Below are 25,548 nucleotides of genomic sequence, written 5' to 3'. Positions count from 1 at the left end.
ATCACCTTTGAAGGTTTTTAGAGCATGTGAAATTTGTCAAAAAAAAAAAAAAAAAAAAAGACAAGAAAACTCTCAAGCTCATCCTATTAAAAAGTGATAAATCTAAATACAGCCAACTCTCAATCATTTAACTTATGTATCTAGCTTCTGATGTATGCAAAACACTGCAGGAAAAGAGAATGGAAGAAAGAAAAGCTCTAGCTATAGAAGGAATTTTAAAATCAAGGGAGAGGAGCAAGACCAAAAAACTAATAGAACTAAGCAAAGATGCATAAAGTACTGTAGGAATGGTAAGTTAAGAGATAAAAGAGCAGCTACACAGATGGAGAGAGACTGCAAAGGAGAGCTGGGGGAAGGGGCTGCAGGGCTGGAGGAGAATGTTTTGAAGAAGACAAATAGAATTTGGCAAAAGCAGCTGGAAAGGTTGTTGCAGAAAAGGACAAATGGTGTCACTGTGAGAACAGACAATAAATAAAACTGAATGGAAGAGTCGACAGCAGAAACTGGGATCAGGGAGTAAAAAGCATATTATGGGACAAAACAGATACATAATGTGCAAAACATTGTCTGCAATTTAAATGTGATGCGATGGAATTTGGGAGCCATTACAAATCTGATTTAAAGAGAAGGAACTGGCCCAATGATGCCCAAGCAGGAGGACTCCTGCTGCTGTGGTCCCTTATCCAGAGAAGCTGACAACTAGTTAGAGCAAGAGTTGGTTTCATCTGGCATTTCCCCTACTACCTCTGGTGGCATTGTCTAGGGCAGTGAATGCCTCAAAAGGCAGGCAGCATTAAAGAGAACACAATGGATGGATGAGATCCAAGAGTGAACCCCAAATAAATGAGAGTTTACCACATATTAAAAGGTACAACTTTAGTTTATAAAAAATTTTACTATAAAGATTTTCATACCTTTCCTAACAGGAGTTTGGATGTTTTTCAAGTCCATCTGCTTTTCCCTCGTTTCATTAAAACTGATTTTTAAAGTAACAAACTATGTTAGCAAAGTGTAAATATTTTCAGAAGGAAAAAGTGCTGCAGGAGCCATCGGATTTGTATAAAGAAATACAGCTCCCTCTATATATGTTATTATTTTGGACAGCTACACAATCAGGGAATAATATACATGTGTGTATAGACATACGTATATATAGATATACGTATATATTTGCGTATACATATTTTTTTTTCAAGAAGAGCTGTCTTGCTAGTATGTTCAGTTTTCTGAGAGGCTTCAGCAGGTCATAAATTTAGGTTTGCCATTGGCAAACTACTTGGTCCCAACATGAAATATGACAATTAATTTGGCATAAAAGAGGCACACGGGAACATCTGATGGACTAAGAAATAACTATTATTAATGCAACTACAAATATGAATATCTCATTACACAAACAGGAAGAATTACGTATTTTTACAGGGTATTGGTAAGCAGTCAAAAAGCGTGGCGAATTACCTAGAAGTTTTAAAAGTTTTAAGTGATCAAATATTTGCATCAAATATAATTCCACCCAATAAAGAACTTTGTATTTAAATGTTTTTACTAAAAGCACAAAATTAACCTTTGCTCTCCTGTAGGTACCCCACCTTTGTCCATACAGAAGATGCATGTGCCTTTCTCGTACATATGCACATACAAACACACACCCACAAACAGGTAAAAAAACGAGTGCTAAAAGTCTAAAAGTACTCCAGGCGATCACAACTGTCAGAACGTTAATTTTCTTCTAACCAGGATAGGAAATGTGGGTTCTGTTTACTTTTCAATCATAGGGGAAGGGGAGTACGAGGCAGGACTACAGGAGGAAGGTGATGAATGTTTATCATGCAACATAGATACAACAGTAATAAACCCCCATTCAAGGGCTGGCCCATTGGCCTGATGGTGACACACATTTTGTTGCCATGCAGGAGACTCATAGTTCAAATTTCAATCTTGCTTTTTCATGCCCCAGATCAGAAAAGAAGTGAAGAAACACTGTAGATTTTTGCCTTCAAATCAGAGGAAGGGAATACATATGTTACAACCATAGCTATTTTTGCTGAAAAGTGTGAACAAAGTGCTCTGAGAACACGTCTGGCTCCTTCCTGCAACTGGTGCTACCGTGTCACTAGACCATGTTCAAAGAGGAGAAAAGGTGCTACATCTTGTACAGCAGAAGCAAGTAACAGGAGGACAAGACAGAGTTTCAAGGGGTTATGTGAATAAAAGGAAAACATATCCATCAATAAAAGTACCCTAAATCTGGGAAGGACCTGTTACACTGTTTGTTGAAGGGGAAATGTGGGAATGGCAACCCCCAAGAATGAGGACCACTGTCTCCATCAATATCGCGTCATACAGAGATGGCATACAAGATGCTCCCAACCAAATTCCTGCCTGTACTTAATTTATTATTCCCTTGACCCAGAAGTGGCGGACACATCTCAGCTAATGCCATACTGCCATAACTGCCCAAAGCTGCTGTGAACCTGAGTTGGCAAAGGTTTGATGGAAGCCACTGGTTTTCATAGCTATCTCTGGGTAATCACCAGGGCAGTGCTAAGTAGTTATCACCCTGAACCAATTTAAACTGGTTACCTAGAGACCAGAGGCCCTAGGATCTGAAAGGCATCATTCTTGGAAATTGTCCATTTTACTTTTGCCCCTAATTGATGAAAAATAACAACAAAAAACTGGATCTCAATTGGGCAAACAACAAATATCATAATTATTTTATTAACTAAATTACAGCTGCTTTGAATAAAAACTTAACTAACAATCACATAAGGGTCTCATAGGTGACAACCAGTTACTTTTCTTGTTTCTTCTCCCCAACAGTGAATCATCAAGGCCATGGTGCTTAAACACAAGTGTATTCCTTTCACGTCTTACTACTCTCCAAATCGGAGTCCATCACTTCACTTCAGTTATTCTGGAAAATTGAAAAATGAACATATAATCACTATTCGTGTCTATTTTCTATCCATTAAAAAGTTGATGCATTAAAAAATAGTTTTAGACATATAGTATCTAAAAATTAAGAAAATACATCTGCAAAGGTCAGAGACAGAAACCAGGCGAATCATAGCCTTTTTAATTTCAGTAAGAAAAAGGCCAATGCCAAATCAAAGTAAAAAGTCAACACAGTCTGATTATCTCTGTTTGCTCGGTTGGCTGAGGAAAAGCCAAGAGATGTTGATTTTTCAAAGCAAAAGACATTGATCCTAGAATAATATTCTATAATATTCACTTTGAATCTCCACCATTCATTTAATGTAAGTAAAATAAACATCTGATCAGCTGTAGATGAAAGAGAAGAACGGTCCTGACTCTGATCCCTAGGAAGCACCTTGAACCTCATTCATTGACAAGGCAGACACGCTGTGAGCAATGAGCAGCTGTCAGTGGGAAGGACCCACCAGACAGACATTTTAAAAACAAATGTTGATCAGGTGAATATTAGCAAAATTAAGGGAATCTTGAAGACCATCGTAGATTTCATCACAAATATTCAAGGCAAAACTGATTTACAATATTTCCTGATGCAATAGTTTAAAAAAGTCACATCTTAAGAGAAATTAACAAAAGAAGAGGCGCTCAAGATTCTTAGATTGCTTTCCTGAAAATGGAGAAAAGTTTAGTTTCTTCATACGACTACAGAACAATGACACTACCAAGGAAAAGGAAAGGACATAGAAATAAAAAAAAAAAAAAAAAAGGACATCAGAATGTAAACATGGACAAACCATGCCACAATTCCTGGAACAAACCATGCCATGCCACAGTTACTGGAACAAACCATGCCACAATTCCTGGTACCAGTTGTTTTTTGTTTTCTTAATGTCTTTTAGTTTATTCCTGTGAATTTATTCCTTGAAGTCTTTTTTAGGAGGGTAATGGCTTACATAACAAAACATGCTTTTAAAGGCTGTGACACAAACATACAAAAGTAGGATCATTCTGTGACTCCATTTTGAATATACATGGTTTTAAACTTTGTTCACCAATGCATGAAGTGTTTTTAATCTTATGCGAATATTAACGGTACTTGGGGGAATATAGCTTCCTGAGTTAAATGCTGCACTTTGCTACAGAAGTGGGCAGGTAAGGTCACAGACTTTAAAACAGTAAAATATAAAGCAAACTATTTACATGACCGAGGAGTGATTATAAATATCAAAGGTAAGAAGATGTTTTTGATAAGATAAAAACGTAAACATAGTTACTAAATGCCAACAAAACTGAGGAATCATAATATGTTAAGGTAAAACCAAAATGAATGCTTGTAGCACTCAATATCTCAAACATATTAATCTTTAAGAACAAATATATGTCTTTGAAATATTCTGTAGAGATTAGAAGTTATTAGCCCAGAGTCCTTAAAAAAAAAAAAAAAGCAGCAGCAGCAGCAGCAAAAACTGAGGACAAAACATCTCTCTTTCTCTCTCTCTCGCTCTTTAATCATCTCCCAAAAGGTTAGAACCAAGCTCCTGATTGGAAAAGCAGAGATGTTAAGTCCTCATGGGTTAAATGCAACAAAATCACCAACACAAGCAAAAAATAAACTTTGTCAAAATGATAAAGATCTGTGCCAGATTATTTATGTGCCTTATAAAAGGCATTTTACAGTCACCAGACACTGAATCTGAAAAACGTTTTACAAAAAGTGGTAATTTCTGTTTGCTGAGAGCCATATGACTGGAGTCTGATTCGTGACACCCTACAGCTTTTATAGTAGTAGTTTTGCAATTTTTAGCGAAGTAGTTTTAAGTTGTATACATCAAGAAATGTGAACCTTTATTATCTGACAGTGTCCCTTTTACTAAAAAAGAGCCACATTTTCAAGAAGCTTTTTTGTTTTTCAATGTCCGTGTTTTAACTGATCTATAATTATTAAGTGCAGTTTATACTTACCATCATTCATCATTCCTTTTGATTCTTTGAATGCTAGGGATTAGTAACAAGCCAAGCAGGCAGTTAGCAAGGTTCCACAATTGGAAATCATTTCTAAATCAACAAATCTGCCATGATATGCTAACTAGTCTACAACTCTACAGCCAAATTAATTGTAAAGCTATCATTTTATTATGTTGCCTTTTTGTGGATCATACCCACAGCATTCACAAAGGAAACCGACTTAGCAGGGAAATCAGATCTAGGTTTACAAAGAAAGGAAATGAGATGTTTTGGTCTCACTCTGTGGCAACAGCGTGTATCTTTCTAAAACGTGTAAATCAGAAATTGGAAGTAATCGGGATCCTTCTCTACTAGGGGATGTCATGCTTCATCTCAGCCAGTACCAAAAGGCAACGATCTCCTCGCCCATATAGCACTTGGCTAAGGTAAGCAACTACTTAGACACAGAATAGTGCATTTTTCCCAGAGGTGAGAATATTATAAAATATTCATAATTCTTTTTTTTTTTTTTTGAGACGGAGTCTTGCTCTGTCGCCAGGCTGGAGTGCAGTGGCACGATCTCGACTCACTGCAACCTCCACATTCTGTGTTCAAGCAATTCTCCTGCCTCAGCCTCCTGAGTAGCTGGGACTACAGGCGTGCACCACCATGCCCAGCTAATTTTTGTATTTTCAGTAGAGACAGGGTTTCAACATGTTGGCCAGGATGGTCTCAATCTCTTGACCTTGTGATCTGTCCGCCTCAGCCTCCCAAGGTGCTGGGATTACAGGTGTGAGCCACTGTGCCCAGCCAATAATTCTTGATGAATAATCAAGAGTAGAGATGCCAAGGCAAGAGGAAAAGAGGGAAAAAACCCCATATTCTTCCTAAGGCATAGACGGGGCATTCTACTGTTTTGTGGGCCAGTTCAAATTATGATCTGGTAAGGGATTAAGAGTGAAATAACCACATACCATTAAGGGGTTCCTCTACAGCTTTCTGAAAAATATTTAAAATATATTTACATAAAAATATAATTTATGTCATGTCCTTTATAGTAAAACTTATATATGCTAGTATTTAAACTATGTAGTAAGCAGTAAATCCTATAGTCAAAAAAAAAAAAACAAACATGAAATAAGGCTATAAATGTTAAAGCAAAGCTTGCCAAGTCTGGTTAATAGTTTAATATTAATTGTATTATTCTCTTAATTTTATTTTTCTCAACAGAATTTCCCACTTCACCACTCTCAGCTCAAGAAATTCTAACTTCTAAAAATATTAAAGTGCAAGCATAAATAGCAACAACAGAATAAATAATACAGTGAAAAGGTGGAAGCAAAACAGAATCATCTTTAAGTATTGCAAATTGCACTCAGTAACCAGGAAAGAAAACGTGTTAGGATTTACAGGTCCGGTTAAGTTGCTGGCCTCTTGTGACCAACGTAGCTATGGCACTAATTCTTCTAGAATATACGCCTGTGGTAGACACACATAGCCGCCCCGCCTGCCCTTTAGGCACACTGAGGCTTGTCAGACTTAGAAGCATATGTGACCTCTACCTCTGGCCACAGACAGAAGACTCTCTTTGGCATTCCAGACAAATCTATCATCACTCCGTAAAAGGAAGCTAAGTACAATATAATCCTTTCCAGAGCTTATCTCCACAAAATAGCCGTTGGGCCTGTCACCGTGGTAAGTCTATGTTTATAAACATGCTTTTCTCTTCATTTATGCCCTCCTAAAATTACTCCTTTCTTGGAATTTTCTCAGATGGCTTAATAACGTATCTAAGGTACAATGAAACCTTAAGCACAGTTTTAAGGGAAAAAATGTGTAAAACATTTGTATGGGAGGGGATCGAATCATAACTCCAAATAGATGTTTTCAGCAATATTGACATTTACTTTTATAATTATCATTTTTAATGATGTCAATTTAGTATGAATTTCTCCTCCTTTTTAAGCCTGAAATTGTCATTCTGTGTATGTACATCCAATGAATCCAACAGGTGAGGTGATATATTGGAATCAGCTTCCTTCTGATTGCAGAGATAATATAGCCATTATTCCTACTTTGCAGTTCTGGGTGTGAGAAGTCAGTACAATCTTAAGAAATCATGTATTCCATCCCATTGATACTAAAATGACCAAACACAGGTTTTAAAATAGAACTGGGCCCATTCATGCAGAGGTCATGCAATGACTTCAAACTTCTCTTAATTTGATGTGACACTAAACAGAGAGCAAAATATCTCAATTACCAATTTCCTCAGTCTAATCCCTCAAATGATCATTCACAATTCATTTAATAAACATTAACTTACCCTAGGAGGTTGTATAGTCTTCTGATTGGAAGCTGATATAAATAACAAATAAGAATATAAATTTAATAAATGAAATAAACTAAGGCATTTGGTAATGTTTAATTTTAAGATAAAATGCTCAGGGCTAAAACTAAAGGTGCCAGAGATGTTAATGAAAGAGTTCCAGCTCTGTCTATTCAAACATGCTGAATATTCTTGATTATATATACTGTTTTGAAAAATGAAGCAAATAACCCACCTACATCAAATAATAAACACATTCTCTCATTTGTTAAAACCATCTTTCCCCCAAATCAGCCACTTGTTACACTGGTTGGTGGGAAAATGCTGTCACCAACATTCCCCCACTGTGGGTGCTCCATCCTCCCTCCTCTGTCTACCCAGAGTGTGGACAGAATGTGCCAGAATTTGTCCCCACTACTCCATCTCCCTTAGCTCACTGCTCCTGTTGCTTACTGCTCAGTCTCTTTCTTCACACCAGTCCCTGGGTCTTTCCAGTTTCAAAGCTCCAAAGAGCTAACAAACTAAAGAAAATACTCAGATCGCTCTGAGTATTCCTGTATGTATTTCTTCTTAGCTTTCTGACTCGCCTTTTTCACTGCTTCTAAATGGATTCATTAATGAAGCTGAAGGAATATAGGACATGAGCAAAGTGACGAAAGGGAAAAGAATACCCTAGTTGGGTAGGGAAGAAGAGATAGCTTTCTTATTAAAAAAAAACAAATGAGAAGGCCGGCCGTGGTGGCTCACACCTGTAATCCCAGCACTTTGGGAGGCCAAGGCAAATAGATTGCTTGAGCTCAAGCGTTCAAGACCAGCCTGGGCAACATGATGAAACCCCGTCTCTACCAAAAATACAAAAATTAGCTGGCGTGGTGGTGCATGCCTATAGCCCCAGCTGCGTGGGAGGCTGAGGTGGGAGGATCTCCCTCGGCCTGGTAGGCAGAGGCTGCAGTGAGCTGGGGTCGCGCCACTGCACTCCAGCCTGGGTGACAGAGCGAGACTCTGTCTCAAAAAATAAAAGAACCCCAAAAAACCAAATAAATACAGAATTAGAATCCTACAGATGGAAAAGCGTCGAACAGAAACATGCCATGAACCACTCAGCAGGAGGGGGATCCTACTGAACAGAGAGGTCCATTCCACTGAGACCTGGGCTGGATGACAGCATTGGATTTTCTCATCAGCAGATCGAGGCACACCTCCAGGACTGCTCTGTGTTCCTTACTATTTATTTACCACCACTGCACACTTGCACTCTGTTAAGCTTCTGAAGCTGGCAGAGAAAAGGGCAGGTCCTGACCCAAGGAAAGCCAATCTGTAAGCCAGCCAAAAGCTGGTGAGTCTTTCTCCAACAGGAAAAATGGCAAAGGACTGGACTGACAAGTTTCTCCCCACCACTGGACTCTAAGGAGAAACAGAAAAAAGACCAGAAAGTTGGTGATGGGAAGGGAAAGTGAAAAAGAAACAGAAAGGAGGCAAGGACGAGCTCAAAGCTGTAGGTAAGAAAAGCTGTCTGTGAGAAGGCATGAATAGGATGAAAAACGGGGGCATAAAGGAGAGGGTGAGCTAGCTGGCTAATAGGCAAAGAATCAAAGACAGAGGAACTCAGGAACTATAACTGACAGGAGCATCATCTTACTCTCGCAGCTGAGAGGGCAACACGATGCTTCAGTTCTTGAGATGGAGTGGATCTTTCCAATTCCTAGACTACATGCTGTCCCACCCCTGTGAGGCCCAGTTATGTATCTGAGCTCATAGGAGTTCAGTCTCCGTTAGTGCCATGGGTGGCTTTAAATAGACCTCCCTTACTGTGGAGGAACCTGGGGGAGTGATCTGGTCCTTGCATCCAAACAAGAAGCCAACCTCTTTTTAAAGTAGAACGGGGTAAAATGGGTTGGGATGCACTACATTTAGCAGCTTCCCCAATAAACCAAGCAGAAATACAGAGCTTTATTTGGGAACATCAAGATAGTTACATGTATATACAACTGAACTTCAATGAAACCATGACTTATATCTATGTTCTACAAAGAAAAAGAGAACTAAACAGCTACCTAAATTTCTGATGATAATATGAAAGGTCAGAGATACGGTTTTAGAGTTACATTTTTGAGTTCATAAATTTACTTATCAGAATAAACATTGCCAGGTGTGGTGGCACATGCCTGTAGTCCCAGCTACTTGGGAGGCTGAGGTGGGAGCATAGATTGAGCCCAGGAGCTTAAGGCCAGCCTGGTCAACATAATGAGACCCTGTCTCTAAAAACACAACAAAACAAAATAGAATATTGCTAACTGCCAAGTAACTCCTTTTCTTCCCTAATAATGTGTAAAGAATAGTTTCTAGTTCTAAGTCTCACATCCAAGGGATGTCACATTTGGCTGGCCCATTCTGAAAAAAGAGATTTATGAAGAAAGGTACTTCAAAGGGACATCAGTCAGTTGTGATCCCTCTAAATATTATAAAACCAAATAGTGTAGAAGTTAATTTCACCTGAGTTAATTCTCTCCAATATGGATATAACCCTGTGACAAAAGAATTATTATGATTAAGCTGCTGCTACCATGAGCCTAAGACATTGACAGCCATATACATATATTTTTTTAACCACAAGCCTTAAGCATTCCATACGAGCTTACTTGCAGTGCTTCTTGATTTGTTCTTCTCTCCCTGAAACATCTGACTCCATGCCATAAATATATTTCCAGGGTTTAAATTTTTCAAACACATTTTTTCTATTGATACCAAATTTACCTCTCAAATTGAACAAGAAAATATCTGAATTTATACCTACACATAGATATAAATTCTACATATACATTCTGCATCTGCATCATTCTAAAATGTCTGGGATGTTGTGGTAAATATGGTTCTTACTGCTACTAGATTGATCTGTATCAAAACACTATATGCCCTTATATTGAACTAACTGGTAATAGCTTTAAAAATGAGAAAGTATTGACCCTTATAATTATATAAACGTTCTCTACAAACAGCAAGCGCAACTTTAGTGAGTTTGGTTAGTTGCTTGTAATCTTTTCTTTTTTTTTTTTTTTTTTTGAGGCAGAGTCTCAGTCTGTCGACCGGGATGGAGTACTGTGGCCGGATCTCAGCTCACTGCAAGCTCCGCCTCCCGGGTTTACGCCATTCTCCTGCCTCAGCCTCCCCGAGTAGCTGGGACTACAGGCGCCCGCCACCTCGCCCGGCTAGTTTTTGTATTTTTTAGTAGAGACGGGGTTTCACCGTGTTAGCCAGGATGGTCTCGATCTCCTGACCTCGTGATCCGCCCGTCTCCGCCTCCCAAAGTGCTGGGATTACAGGCTTGAGCCACCGCGCCCGGCCGCTTGTAATCTTTTCTATGCTTTCACATTAAGTTATTGTGCCCAGTCCTTTGTCTCATCTTATAAAATTAAAATGCTTCCAATAAAAGAAAAAAAAAACCCAACAGTTAAAAAAGTTAAAAAATAGAAAGTGAAAGTCACTTTCACAGAAAGTTGTAGAAAGTGAAAGGCCTACTCTTTAAAATAACAATTAAGGCTACAAATTTAAAGTTGGAAATAATAAAAATTATAAAAGTTAATAATCTCATAGTGACATTAACTTCTTGAAGAGAAAGCTTGGATTTTTAACTATCTGAGGATTTTATTGCATTTAAATCAAAACACAATCATTAGCATTTTCTAAAACAGAACACGTGCAATGAGTAAAAATTGTTTTGGAGACACTTAAAATTTTCACTTCCTAATACGCTCAAATTTGCAACCTTAATGTAACATAGATTCAGATTTACACAGTCAGATTATATAAGCAAACCATATTAATGTTCCTCCTAGTCTACCACATGATCTAAAGAGCAACTTTCCTGTACCTTGTCTCTTCTTGCCTTTCAACTGACCGTAGGTGTCCCTCTGAACTCTGGCATCAGACAAGTTGATTTAAAAAGTTAACTTAGGATATTATCAATAAAATTAGGATACTATCAATAAAATTGCACTAAATTTTAAACATATAGCATAAATTTTAGCATATAGTATACTTATATGCTAACCTATGACAAAGAAAAAATAATTTGGGGTACTTGTCAGGATTCCAGTCATTTTAATTTTAATGTCAGAACAGTGACAGGTACAGCAGAGTGGTTTCACAGGCTTGGAGGAATGTAAGTGATGGAGAAGGCAGGAGAGTGAGGTTAAGGAGGTGGCAGATAGACAATGCTTAGTTCCACTTGAGGCATTGTCACCAGACCTGCTAGCAACTGTACTGAAGATCATTCTATGCTAGATACGGAAGGCGTGGGGTGGCATGGGAGTAAAAGGGAGGACAACCCAGATAGTGAGGAAAAAGTAAGAGCGTGCTGCCCATCAGCCAAAGGTATCTAATACTAATTCACCAGAGTTGTATGGATACTGCAAATCACACACTATTCTCAGGCATTTGTGGGGAGCAACAAAACCAGGAGTGTCATCTTCCAGAACCAGACACATGGTGATTGGAAGATGTAGCAAAAATAGAACATGCACCAACATTCAAGATGTTCACTGTAGCTACCACATGGATTCCATTCTGCTTTAGATGTCTCCATTGTATTTTATGGCATTATGGGGTATAAAATTAGAAAATTTCATTGAGCAACAACTAAGACTTATGAACTCATATGCTAAAGATAGGTAGATTTTGGTTAAGTATTTTAATTATCTAATAAGCATTAATTAAAGAAAGACAGAATATATGACAGAATTGAATTCAATTACCAATTACCAAGAACCAAAAGTTCAGAAATAAAGGTAAAATTTTTTCGAAACTATTATGTGAGTCATATGGGAAATTATTTGACTGTAACAATTCAAGTTTTGTATTAGTTTTTAGAAACACATACAGCAAAGTTTACCTACAGCAAAGCAGAAACACTTTTTTTACTCCATTAATTTATAACTTTGGATTATTTTGATAGGTGGCTAAGAGTATGTTTTATTTCATAAAAAATATAATTTTTTTAAAAAGGGAAACTAATATAAATTACATTATTGGGAACATCTTGAGCTTAGGTAAGATAACATTAGTTTCAGGCACAATTAAAAATATCTCTCTGTGTGCATATATCTCAATAAAAATAAGAATTTATGCAGAAACATTACTTGAAAATTGGCAGATTAAATATAAAAGAAACAATGAAGTAAATTCCATACTTATTAATAATTGATTTTAAAAGGAGTAAGTCTAAATTTTGAAACTCAATGTTTTCATAATTTGGTTTTGACTAGAACTGTTTTAAAGTCATGCATTAGAGATCACTGTCCTTTAAATGAACAAAATTGATAGATTGTGAATCTTAATTCCTGTCTAGGGGTGTCTATGTCTGCAAGAAAAAGAGCAAGTGATAAACAAACAAGTCTCTGCAGGAGAGCTCTATCACAGAAACACTGCAACAATTAAAACTCCTATTCTATTACTTAACATGGATCCTCAAAGATCGCTCCCCTTTTACGTAGTATAAAAAGATACACATTCTAATAGATAAAGCCATTTTCTTTAAACTAGTTTGAAAACCAAACTTTTCATTAATCCTATATGTCTTCCACCTTCTTTAATTACCCTCAAATCATTCCAATTGTATTTTCTGATTTTTGGTCCTAAACTGGAAGAACTAACTAAAACTCTTATATGTCTTCTACCCTCTTTAATTAACCTCAAATCACTCCAATTGTATTTTCTCATTTTTGGTCCTACGCTGGAAGAACAAACTAAAAAGCATTTTCTAAGTGATATATCTGAAATTACTGGCATAGGTTAATGAAAATAAGATTGACTTACCCACAAATTTCATATAAACTAGTCCAAGTAATTGTGCTAGAGCTAAGATACTCAAACCTGAAATCAGAAGAGGGCCATGCATTGGTATACACGCTGTAAAAACAAATAAAATTCTGTATTAGAAAAGCAGATGAAACAACTTATTAAAAAACAGTAATAATCCCAAGTTTTAAGAGTTATTCTAATGATCAAAAAACAAAAAGTATCCATATGTTTATTAACTTAACCAGTAAAATGACTCAAAATTATTATAAGAACAAAGCCCGCCTTTGCATAACACATACCTTATCATATCAAGAAATGGGAACTAGTGTTTCAAGTCTAGGGCTCCGACCAGTTTGAGCCCCGTTATTTTAAAAGTTCTTCCACAAATACAGGCATATCAGTTTGCATGCTAGAACAATCAGCCACCAAGTCATAGATACAGCTAATATCTTTGTAGCAAGGAGGAAAGCACTATTACCACTGGGGTAAATTGGAAGTTTAAAAAGAAAAGCTCAGAATGCTAAATGCTGTCAAGTATATGAATAAACAAAAACTCTTATTTATTGGTGGTGATAATACAAAATGGTACAGCCATTTTGATATAGAGAGTTTGGCACTTTATTACAACATACTCTTAACATACAGTCCAGTAATTGCACTCCTTGGTATTTGCTCAAATTGAATTGAAAACTTATGTCCACACAAAAATATGTATTTGAATGTACTTTCCACTCAATTTTGCCATGAACCAAAAACTGCAATAAAAAAAAAAAAATCAAGTCTATATATTTTTAAAACGAGAGAAAGAAAAAGAAGAAAAAGGAAGAAGAGCTCTGTCCAAGAGTAACCCAAATTAGGTCTGCAGAAAGATGACTCTTACCCGCAATACAGAGACTCAGTCCAACCACAGCGAGGATGTAGGCTATCACCTGAATAACCAATATGGCAATGACGAAGGAGGTTAATCCAATCGCTGGAGGAAGCAAAAGGATGTAACAGAAGCGTGTCAAGAGTATTTAAAAAGCAATCACCTCCACTTGCATTTGGTATAATCAGGGATCTCCTAAGACCAAAGACTGACTCTGGAGTTCATTGTCTGATGGTAGATGTTAGCTCAGTGATCTAACCATTCCACACAAGTAGTCAGCTCCAAATTCACACATTCAGCAGCCTTTAATTTTCACAGTCAGCTAAGCTGGACTGGAAGTTTTTACCCTGAATCTTAGAACAATGCTGCTTTTACCACACTCGTGCATTTTACAATATGAATGGCTATTATGAATGGCTTCTCCACATGCACACAGAATTGCTCTTGCTGAGAGAACCATTATGCAAATACATGACTGTAAACATCATGCTCTCTATCTCTAGATCTGTCATTTTATAACAAACTAATACCTTTCCAATGTACAACAAGCCAGAGATAGGCTCTAAGACCAAGTGTTAAATGTGACTCTTTAATCGTAATAACTAAATATGGTAATGATCTACTTTCTTTTTTCTTTTTTTTATACTTTCAAAATGCAGTATAAATGATACTGATTATAGTTTGGATATCCATACCATCTTTTAAAACTACAGTATTAAAGTTTGCTAATAATTAAAACAAGTTTCTACTATTTGAGATTCATAATTCCATTTTATAGAACCAGTCTTCTTAATACAGAAGCAGAAGCTTAGCAAAAGAAGAGAAAGACTGTTTAGCATCCACTTATAACTTCAAAAAACTGAAATTAGAATATGAAAATAGTCATTAAGAAATGATATGGCATAATTTAAAATTATGCTGATTGGCATCAAATACACACGAAAATCACTTTTACAAAATAGCTAACCTAGAATAAACTTAAAGTTAATATGAATGGGAAAACGTCACTAAGAATAGCATGAAAAATCTTTTAATAAACCAACTCTTATTAAGTTGTAAAAAAACTATGAGTATTTTCACCAAAACTACTGTTTTGTAAATGAAAAAGGTAGGCAAAGTCATACTATAACAACAAATACTCACCTGTACTAAACACATAGTAGTGAAGTAATATTAATATCCCTGTAGAAGTCACAATTAAACCAAGGCCAGTAGCATTCTTTAATGAATATTCACCTGTCAATAAATAAAAACATTTAAAATATTTTCCTGCATGCTTTTTAAATGTACTAATCTAAATTCTATGTTTAACAACTGTGAAAATTTAAAAAATATATGTTTCCCTGAAAACCTCACACAAAATTAGTGACTGTTTCTTCATTAAGACCAAACTTAAGACATCTAAATCTCAACATTGAAGTTTCAACATGCTGAAACCTTGAATTGGCTCTGCCTCCTTCTTAACTAGCTTACAGAATTCCAGATGAGAAACTGTGTATTCATCATTCACCGTTCCCTTCATGTGCTGTGTTCAGTATGTCCCAAAGTCAACTCAACTGTTCTTTCAAGTTGTGTTCTGAATCCACCTCCTTCCTCCCGTTGTCTTCACTAACTTCAGATACCAACAGAGCTGCCAAGCCCAGGTTCCTAAGCATTACATCTGTACTGCATTCTTCTCCAGAAACGATGGTGTGCTATAGTTATCAGGTTGGGTCCCAGCCTTCCTTTGCTTTTCTTTATATGTGCTACATATCCTCATTTCCCACTCACATTCCCATCCTCCAAATCCAACTGCCAATTTCCACCTTCATTCCACTTCCATGTCGTGGCCAATGGAGTTTGCCTCTGTAGTGAGTTGAATGATGGCCCTAAAGTTATTGCTACCTCCTAATCCCCAAAACCTGTGAATATTACCTAATAAAGCAAAAGAGTGAATACTGCATTATATGGCAAAAGATATGATGAAGTTAAGGGTCTGAAAGGAGGAGCTTACCCTGGATTATATGAGTGGGCTCTAATTCCAGTGACAATTGTGCTCGTAAGAGAGAGGCTGAGGGAGATTTAACAAAAACACAGAGGCAAAGACATAGAGGAAGGAGAAGGCAATGTGACCAGAGAGGCAGAGGGTGGAGTTATGCTGTCGCAACTAAGGAATGATAAACACTCTCATTCTTTAGCAAATTCCAGAAGCTAGCAGAGGCAAGAAATGGATTCTTCCCTAGAGCCTTGAGAGGGAGTATCGCCCTGATGACATCCTGATTTCAGACTTATGGCCTCCAGCGTGGAGAGGGAATTGCTATTGTTTAAGTCACCCAGTTTGCAGTCACCTGTTCCAACAGCCCTAGGAAACTAATGCAGCCCTCCTCACCTTGGAATGCATTCATCTACCGCCTGTGTTCCTGCCTAGGAACTGCACATCTTACCTGGGACGAAAAGAATGGCTCCAACAATGACAATGACAGTGATCATTAGTCCAGCAACAAGTAAAGCAATCGTTTTCTCATCCATACCACCGGATCTATATTTAAGTGCTTAAAAAAGAAAAAAAAAAAAGAATTACATGAACTCAATCACAAGTGAAGCCATTTTAATAACTTATACAGAGACAACGTGACAAAAGTACTATAACGTAATAACTTCTGAGGAACAACTCCTTCATATCATCAAGTCACCTCACATCTCTTTCACAAGCAAATGGATACTGTCATGGCAGTATAAATATGGATGGTGAATTTATAGGTGACACTTTATTTTCCTACACTAACAAATGAAGTTCTATACATCAGTCTTTCTCGGTTGATGTATTACTAATATCTTGAGCTAGATAAGTTTTCTGGGGGAGGGGGGACACTGCTCTGCATAATACAGAATGTTTACGAGCATCCTTGGCCTGTACATACTAGATGCTAGTAACTAGATGCCAGTTATGTCAATCAAACTGTTTTCAGACATTGTCAATGTCCCCTGACGAGCAAAACCACTCCAGACTGAAAACACAGCACTGAGGTACATAACACTAACGGGAAATAACAGGTTAATTAACAATATTGAGAAAAAGAGAATCTCGTTCTACCTTATATAAAATTAGCAAACCATCTGGAAATCTAGTTATTTTGTTTTGAAAAAAATGACAGAATAAAACTGGGCAAATTACACCCTTGTGAAATCCTGATGAAGAAAAAAAGCTTAAATTGTTCAACTAAAATATTTTAATAGAAACAAACTGCAAAGACTCATAGGATTCATCATACATGTTATTGTTTCTGCTGCTAGCTCTACTGTCATGTATCTCAGACCTCCTCTGAAAGACGAATGGAATAGATCAATCTGCAAATATTAGTTCTTGTACTATATATGAATCTTTTAAATTTTGGTTAACATTGAAGTTGATTTTTTCACTAAGGAAGTTGTTTAATGGTAACCTAAAAGCAAACTGAGTAGCAGAAAGAAACAGTGTGTGACTGAAACGCTCCTGTGTGTTATTCACATAGAGATATTCTCCATGCCAGTAATCAATGGGTGACTGTCATGAAGGGAAAAATATTTTAAATCTTATATTTAGCATTTAGGTTTTTTTTCTTCTGCAGTGACAAACATTAAATAAAGTAAAAGCAATAAATAAGCCCCTAAATGATCATGATAAAAATCTATGTTTAAGGTATATGACAGGTACCTAAATATTTTTGGAATTTCTATCTACCCATACTTTATAACCTCAATTTTAGTCTCTTTATGGGGAGATAAGTCCTAAGCAATAAATAGCCAATAGAGAACCCATATTAATCAGAAAACATCCTATAGCAAGTTCCCTAAGTTTTTATTTGATTTGTTACTTCCGCCCAGCCCTGGGATTTATGTGCCTAACAGTCATAGCCTTGCCTTCTTATAAGGCACAGAGTTCTTACAGCTTCCCTATTTTCTAGGCTAAAATGCTGGCTAGAATGAAACTGAGTGTGTAAGTCACAAAAGGCGCACACACAGAGAAAGGAACCTTCTCTAGACATATGTCACATTTTCCATTTTAACCCCATATATATTGTGATCTAAATAGAGCTTGAAGGTTCTGCAAAGGGTTATAAAATAGAAGCTGTTTCAAACGCACCTCACAATCAATCAAACATTCATAAGAAACTCTTCCAGGTTTAAGTCAATGCATAAAAGAGCTACTAAGATCAAGCAACAAGAATTTGCCTTAGAGTACAGTATATTTTCACAGAAAAAGGTTGACTTACGTTCTTCTTCTATTTTCTTTTTTTTTTTTTTTTTTGAGATAGAGTCTCTTGCTCCGTTACCCAGGCTGGAATGCAGTGGCACAATCTCGGCTCACTGAAACCTCTGCCTCCCAGGTTCAAGTGACTCTCCTGCCTCAGCCTCCTGAGTAGCTAGGACTACAGGCACATGCCACCACGCCCTGCTAATTTTTGAATTTTCTTTTTTAGTACAGACGGGGTTTCACCATGTTGGCCAAGCTGATCTCCAGCTCCTGACCTCATGATCTGCCCGCCTCGGCCTCCCGAAGTGCTGGGATTACAGGCATGAGTCACTGCTCCCAGTAACTTACATCTTTCTTAATAAAAATAAGAGTTTGAATCTCATATAAAATTTATCCTCTTTAGGCTTAGAAGAGCTGTTATAGGAGAAAACAGTGCGAACAATAGCAACGAAAATAAAACACCACAAAATACTACCATAGACAGGGTTCTATCACAAAACGGTCTGTCTCCCTTTGACTATAAGTACACTATATATTGGAAGTAGCTTTGGTGCCTGTTGATTAGTTCAACTACTACTTGTTTTCCAGGCCACCTTAACCTTTTCCTTAAATTAAGCAGCCATTTCCAACAAATACACACATTGAGGATCCCAAGTGTGAAAAAATCCGAAATCCAAAACACTCTGGACCCAGGATGGACACTCCACCAGTCTCTGTGGGGTGTACCTAAGTAACCACAGGCAATGAAAGAGTATCTCCAGGTTTTCTTCAGTGAATCTTCAGAAAGAGTTTCTTTTGGCTCATTTTCTTTGCTCGCATAGCCACATTTCAGGAGGTACCACGGCAAATGTGGGGTAGGTATCTTGTTGCTAGCCCAGTCGTCAAATTTCTCAGCGCAGCGAAAGGGCAAGGAATTTGATATAATAGATACCATAGAACCCAATAACCTCAAGGATGTTATTGATCTTTTCTTATCCTTCAATAAGTGGATTTATCCTTATTTACTGCATGTATCAAAACATTAAATGCAACAAAAAAATAAATTCAAGTAATTCTCCACCTAGTATTAAGACAAAAATAACTTAATGTGTTCTTAACAGGAGGCTCTTATCAAATTTCCTAGTATGATTTTCAGACTGCTTGGCAAGGCAATCTATGTAATTTTTAAAATCTGCGTGCTCTTAAGGATTCCCCTCAGCTACAACTACTGAAATCAATACACAAAATAAAGTACATGAGAAATAACAGTAGTTACACGCTTAACAAAAAATTTATAACCTTAGTGCTTAGCCTGACACAGGAAAACCAAGTATCAGGGGAGACAATATAACATTTTTGTGAACAAATTAGGTATTCTAAAATTTTCTATGTTCTATAAAATAATTAGTAACCAAAAGCAGGCTACTTCTCAGAAATCTGTTGGGTTGGTTCATTCATTTGTTCTATAAATATTTACTGTGTACCTACAATGTACCAGCCCCTTTTGCTAGTTTACATCAAGGAACAAGTAGAAGATTACTTAATTTGACAATAATTGATTGAGCACTATCAATCTGTATGACAATCACTATTCTTAATGCTGATGGTGAACATAAAAAGCAAACACATGGCCTGCCTCAAGACTCTTACATTCTAATGGGTGAGTGTGTGTGTTTGAGGGCAGGAGAGGGTGAGTGATGAGTATGTTACTCCCAAAACTTCTTTCCCAGTTAAATAGATGGTGAAGGCCTACTCTAGTCTAAGAAAATTCCTTTATGCATTTAATCTTTCAAATTCATGCAGATGAAGCAATGACATGTCCCTCAAGCCACCTGAGAAAACAGCTAATGTTATGGATGGACAAGAAGGTTTTCTGATTTTGTGACCGACAGACAGCACATATAAGATAAAATGCAGGTTGTGACTGATGAAATCTAATAAAATTACCAAGTCAACTTGGGGATAAAATCAAGCCTATCATGTTAAGTTTCCATGACACCCCAAAGACTGGATTTGACACACCCATATAGGCTCACACAGACTGCAGTCCATCCAACAAAACCCAAAACCTAAGAATTTAATGCCTGCCCAAAGACATGACATTTGGAGTGATTGGTAAGTAAGGAGAAAGACAGGAAGGCTTACCAGGCTGATGTGTATCAGACTAAGAATAAATCATAAAGAAAGATGGGTTTGATTTCATTATTATAGTGCTGTTTTCTGATAACTCTAGGAAAGTAATTTTAGAATCTTTTTTGTATCTGTTGAGCTGTAAATGAATATTGTTTTCAGTGCAGAATAAAGCACATCTGACACCTTTACACATAAAATTACAATTTCATTTTTTAAATTATTTAAATTTAAATTGCTATTTTTCAAATATCTAATACACTTATTTAACACACACAAGCACACACAAATGAAAGCTTCTGAAACTGGTACTGGAAAAAAAATGAACATTAATACCATTATAAACTGGTTACTTGACAGAAGGCAAGTTAAATAATTTTATAATAAACTCCATACACTATCCAACTTGCTCTGATGAAACAATTTTGTCACAATGAATACTGACTAGACATCAGTCTATAGGATAGAGATAAAAGAGCCCAGGCTTTGTGCATCAAGTACTTTGAACATAAAAGATGAAAGAAGAGGATGTCCAACAGACCAAACTTCCTTTTTTTCATTATCAACTTTCCCTGCCTTGTGGATTTCACAATTTTAGAGTGTATGGAGAAAGTTGTGATGTCTGGATTTGGAAAAGGTCAAGGGATTTCTACAAAAGAGTAAAATGCTGAGCTATAGATTTGTTCAATTCCTCCTACAATAAAATCAGCACATAATCACATTAATAACAGAACGTGCTCATTATATGGACAGGACCAAGGGAAATCACTGGGAGTTCAAGACTATTGAATAGAATTCACAGTAAGGGGCCAGGCACGTGGCTCACGACTGTAATCCCAGCACTTTGGGAGGCCAAGGCAGACGGATCATGAGGTCGGGAGTTCGAGACCAGCCTGGTCAATATGGTGAAACCCAGTCTCTACTAAAAATACAAAAATTAGCCAGGTGTGGTGGTGCACACCAGTAGCCTGTAGCTACTCGGGAGGCTGAGACAGAAGAAATGCTTGAACCCGGGAGGCGGAGGTTGCAGTGAGCCAAGACCACGCCACTGCACTCCAGCCTGGGCGACAGAGAGAGACTCCATCTCAAAAAAATAAAATAAAAAGAATTCACAGTAAACATAATAACAAAGTCTTATTATCAGGGGCCATCAACCAGGTCACAGAATGATTCTTTGTGATAATATTTATTGTATATTTTACTTTCTTGGATGGAAATTTCCTAGTCCAAGTTAGGATATGTCTTCACTTTTTCAGAATAATTTTTCTAATCTATGAAGAGATTTCCTGTTCCATTACTTATTTTAAATATGCTTTCACGGACGAATTACTTTCATTATTAAGCTGTCCTCAAGTCAAAACTCAAGGACTTAATAGGATCTCAAGGTAGTATAATGAGAACTTTTTTCCTTGAATTTTCTAACAATGATTTCTACAGGAACATCTACTCAAAGACATCTGAGCCACAACCAAAATCTCTGTGGAATAATTTTGAGTAGGGAGGGCAAAGTTGAAAAAAAATTAAAGATGCCTAGAATACACTATTTTAAATTTGGAATCAATTACAGCAGTCCTCACTTTGCACTATTCTGATAGGAATTCCAGTTACCATGGTTTAATGAAATAAATTCCTCACAAATAGTGCAAATTTCAATTACCACAATATATTAACTGAGTAACTGCATGAAGTACAACTTCACCGCTATTTCTTCAGTTCAAAAATAACTATGTAAACAGCAGATGCCCCATCATGATCAGTGGTCAATCATGTCACTTCTTTTGAAGACTGTTGGTGACTAGTCACTGTACATCTGATATTTAGGTCATGCACAGACAGCAAAGTATGGAGTTTTGTTACCTCCTTGTTTCCCAGTGATAAACCCATGTGACATTTTATAATGGAGAAATCAAAAGAGGAAACTAGGCAGGAACCATGAAAGAGTAAAGAAATAAAAACTGACAAATGCTGGAAGTGAAATTTGAATAGACCATAAACGGAATAAGAGAAGAAATAGCTGATTGTGGGAATGTTGACATTACTGCAATGCAAGAAACTCTAGAGATGAAGCCAGAAGAACTCAGCGAAGGTGGACTTACTGATATAAAAGAGGAAAGTGAGGAGGATGTAACAAAAAGAATAAAGATGTCCCAGAGGAAGTCACTGGCAATAAAATAAACTTTAAACATTCAAAAACATTAAAGGAATTCTTTCATGACATTGAGAGTGCAAAGGATAAAACGGTAGAAACTGACCAAACTTAGAAAGGGGTATGACAATTCACCAAGCCATAGAGTAGATGCTTGCTCTGTATCCAAAGTTATACAAGAAGAACACACAAGTGTTGTTCAAACTACTCTTGATATCACACTTTCATTCTCAATGTTTCTAATGATTTAATTTACCACATACTAAATACTAGCTTTACTATTTTTCATTTCTCAATGTCATTGTTATTGATAACAGAGTTTTTAAGGTTTTAACAAAAAAAATTTTAAGGTCATGGAAAAATACAATAATAGTTTTTCCCATTCATCGTGAAGATTGTTTTGCAGAGTTTCAGCTTACATGGTCATGTTTATGGTCTTGCAGTTTTGTGTGAAGCAAGTATTGTTTGTGTGAAGACACAGTTATAACGGCAAAGAAAGAACAGACAGATCTATCTCAAAGAATTTCAAAATGTTAGCCAGTTCTTTACATACAGTTGGACCTTAATCCTGCAGGACTGGAGCTGTAGGTGGACAGAACTTAAAATGATATCAAAGAGTGAGAAAGAAGAATCCTGAAAATCAGCCAGGAACTTAATTGTCAGTAGAGTGGCAAACTGAGTTGGTGTAGTTTTCAGAACACAAACAAAGCGTGTTAAATGCAATACTATCAGTTAAGGCTTGGTGTCTGATTCTAGCAATCTCAGAGTTGTTTGTTAAGCATAGAGATTCTGCATGAAAGTTCCTAAGTTAAAGCTAAGCTAAAGATGAAGGTATTCAGGAACATTTCCCTGTGAGAGGCCTTTATCTTTGAAACATGGTCCAGGGCTCACCAAGTCCTGGCTGGGCTCTGGGAGTTTAAGAGTCTCTTGGGCTTCTTCCTCAGTAGGACCAATGGCATCCTGAGATATCATTCAAGATACAGCTCTGGTATAAAGAAATGCTTTCTCCTCAGAGTGAGCAAATGAGGGCATAACCTGCTGTCTTTACTGAAAGTTTAGCCTGGTAAAGGTCCAGGTTTTGTCTTGGACCACAAAGTCTCACATGCAGAGCTGGAAAAACCACTGAGAGTACAGATGTAGCCAAGTACAGACCATAAATGGTAATCAGGAAAAGCTAAAGAGAACTAGAAATCTATAAAATAAGAGTCACGGGTCTGAGTTATTATGAATGCTTTAGGGGCTTTACCATATTGGATTCTAAAAAACACACATCTAAGCAGGTGGAAAATAGAGATGCTTTCTGTTTCTATTTGGTGGAATGCTCAGGCCATCAACAGGAGGCACTAACAGAAAAGTTAGATTTGGATCCATGACTATCTCAAAGATGTGACAAAGCACAGGATGCACATACATACATGTCTCCCTCGCTGCAATGACTTAAATGTGGGTGCTACAAAGCCAGGGCAATATGCACGTCACACCCACATTTCAGGCATGTAGCTAGCTCGGTGCCCAGCAATCCGCAGGCACCCCGTCACTAGGTATCTGCAGAGTAAGTAAACGCATTAGGTCAACATTCTGCTCTCCTAATAAGTTTTAACTACTCAGTATTATGTGCTTAGATACAGGTTCACCCTTCATGGAAAGAAAATCCTCAAAATAAATGCAAAACGGGAAGGCAGCAGTACAGTGCAGTGGTACACAGTACTAGTTCAAATCCCAGTACTACCAGGAAACGGCTGGGTGATTGCGGGCAAATTGCCTAATCTATCTGTGCCTGTTTCTTATCTACAAAATGGGAATAACAACAGTGCCTATGCCCATAGACTTCCTGGGAGAAATAAATGTCATTTCACATATAGAGTACTTTGCACAGAACCTGTCATGCAGAGCAAGAGCTCCACAAATGGCTAGCTACTATTATCATCAACACCTTTAAACGTGAGCGCAGGCTGAGTGAATCATGTATAGACATACCTCTTCCATGCACATACACACACATCTACCTGTTTCAAGATGAGCCAAAACAAAAAATTCCCACCAAAATATTTCTTCAGGTTTATAAGCACGTTCCTTAAAATATGACTAGTATAAAAAATATAAAAAAAGAACATTCCACCTTACTAACACAAAAATTACAATTAAAATAAGATGCTTTTTCACCCATCGAATTAGCAGAGATTTTAGAGTTATAATACCAGAATTATAACTGAGGTGAAAGACAGGTATTCTCATCTGCAATAGTAGTTGATACAAACGTTTCTGGAAAACATTTTGGCAGTACGTATCTATAGAGTCTTAAAATATCTCTGCCATTTCCAGGCTTCATATCTTTAGCAGAGTTATTTTCATAGTATCAAAAAAATTGGAAACATCCTTAAAATCCATCAAGATGAGAGTTAAGTAAATTATAGTGCATTCACAAAAGTAGAACACAGGCAGCTATAACAAGAGTTCTGAAGACACGGGGGAAAATCAGAATGTACAAGCATATAAGCTGTATGAGTCCATTTATGGTTACCTTTTTTAAAAAAATAACAAAAATGAATAGAAAAAGACAGAAAGGGAAATAGGAAATTCACTAGAATACACCAATAGTTTATTTCTAGGTTTGGGGACTACAGATGAGTTTTTTTTTTTTTTTTTTTTTTTTTTTTCAGTAACTTCCTACTTTGTATGAGGTGTTCTAAAGTGATATGTATTTTTTTTAAGTCAGAAAAAATATTGTAAAGCTCATTTTGTAAAAATACAGCCAACAGTGCACACACTCACTCCTGGTATTTCACTAAAAATAATGTCACCAGTGATAACATCTGGATCAGCAAACATCCATCAAGCCAAACTCAAAAAATCGCACTATGTGAAATAATTTCATGATCTTTAAAAAAGGCTGTTTCCCTGCCCACGTCATATGACTTAGCACTTAAAAAGCCTGGCTCTGCCAATATGGTTAAAAGCTTTCCCTAATATCACTGATGTCAGAATAGGTCTTAATGGTATACCAGTCCTTTTCTTGATATAAAAAACTAAGAAATTCTAGGAAAATTTCAAAAAGAAGTCTAGATACTATCTTGAAAGTAAAAGTTATTAAATGTCTTTTCCCTTTCAGACAAAAGTTGAGAACATTTCTGAAATCACTGAGCATTTCCAGAATGCCATACATTGAGAAAAGTGCTTAAAACATATAATCATTCAGTCATCTCCCT

The 25,548-nt window shown here is 36.9% G+C and overlaps 1 protein-coding gene across 6 annotated transcripts in view; it reads right to left on the bottom strand.

The window, feature by feature from the left end:
* Positions 1–818: 818 nt before the first annotated feature.
* The window catches only part of LOC113225262 (leukocyte surface antigen CD47), a 43,902-nt gene continuing 19,172 nt past the window's right edge, over positions 819–25,548 (bottom strand). For 3 of the 6 annotated variants that reach the window (XM_026456835.2, XM_026456840.2, XM_026456841.2), the window contains 8 exons: positions 16,298–16,405; positions 15,018–15,110; positions 13,887–13,979; positions 13,022–13,114; positions 7,208–7,239; positions 5,856–5,880; positions 4,900–4,932; positions 819–2,917 (listed from right to left, as the gene is read on the bottom strand). In XM_026456835.2, the coding sequence (XP_026312620.1) occupies positions 2,913–2,917; positions 4,900–4,932; positions 5,856–5,880; positions 7,208–7,239; positions 13,022–13,114; positions 13,887–13,979; positions 15,018–15,110; positions 16,298–16,405 (482 nt within the window). In that variant the 3' untranslated portion in view covers positions 819–2,912. The remainder of the gene's footprint in view (positions 2,918–4,899; positions 4,933–5,855; positions 5,881–7,207; positions 7,240–13,021; positions 13,115–13,886; positions 13,980–15,017; positions 15,111–16,297; positions 16,406–25,548) is intronic. The other 3 variants (XM_026456836.2, XM_026456837.2, XM_026456839.2) reach the window with 3 other exon arrangements.

The sequence above is a fragment of the Piliocolobus tephrosceles genome, unplaced genomic scaffold (assembly GCF_002776525.5).
Source record: "Piliocolobus tephrosceles isolate RC106 unplaced genomic scaffold, ASM277652v3 unscaffolded_20, whole genome shotgun sequence".
NCBI classification, from domain to species: domain Eukaryota; kingdom Metazoa; phylum Chordata; class Mammalia; order Primates; family Cercopithecidae; genus Piliocolobus; species Piliocolobus tephrosceles.
Note: the sequence above shows the minus strand (reverse complement) of the source record. Positions and strands in the feature narration are given on the sequence as shown.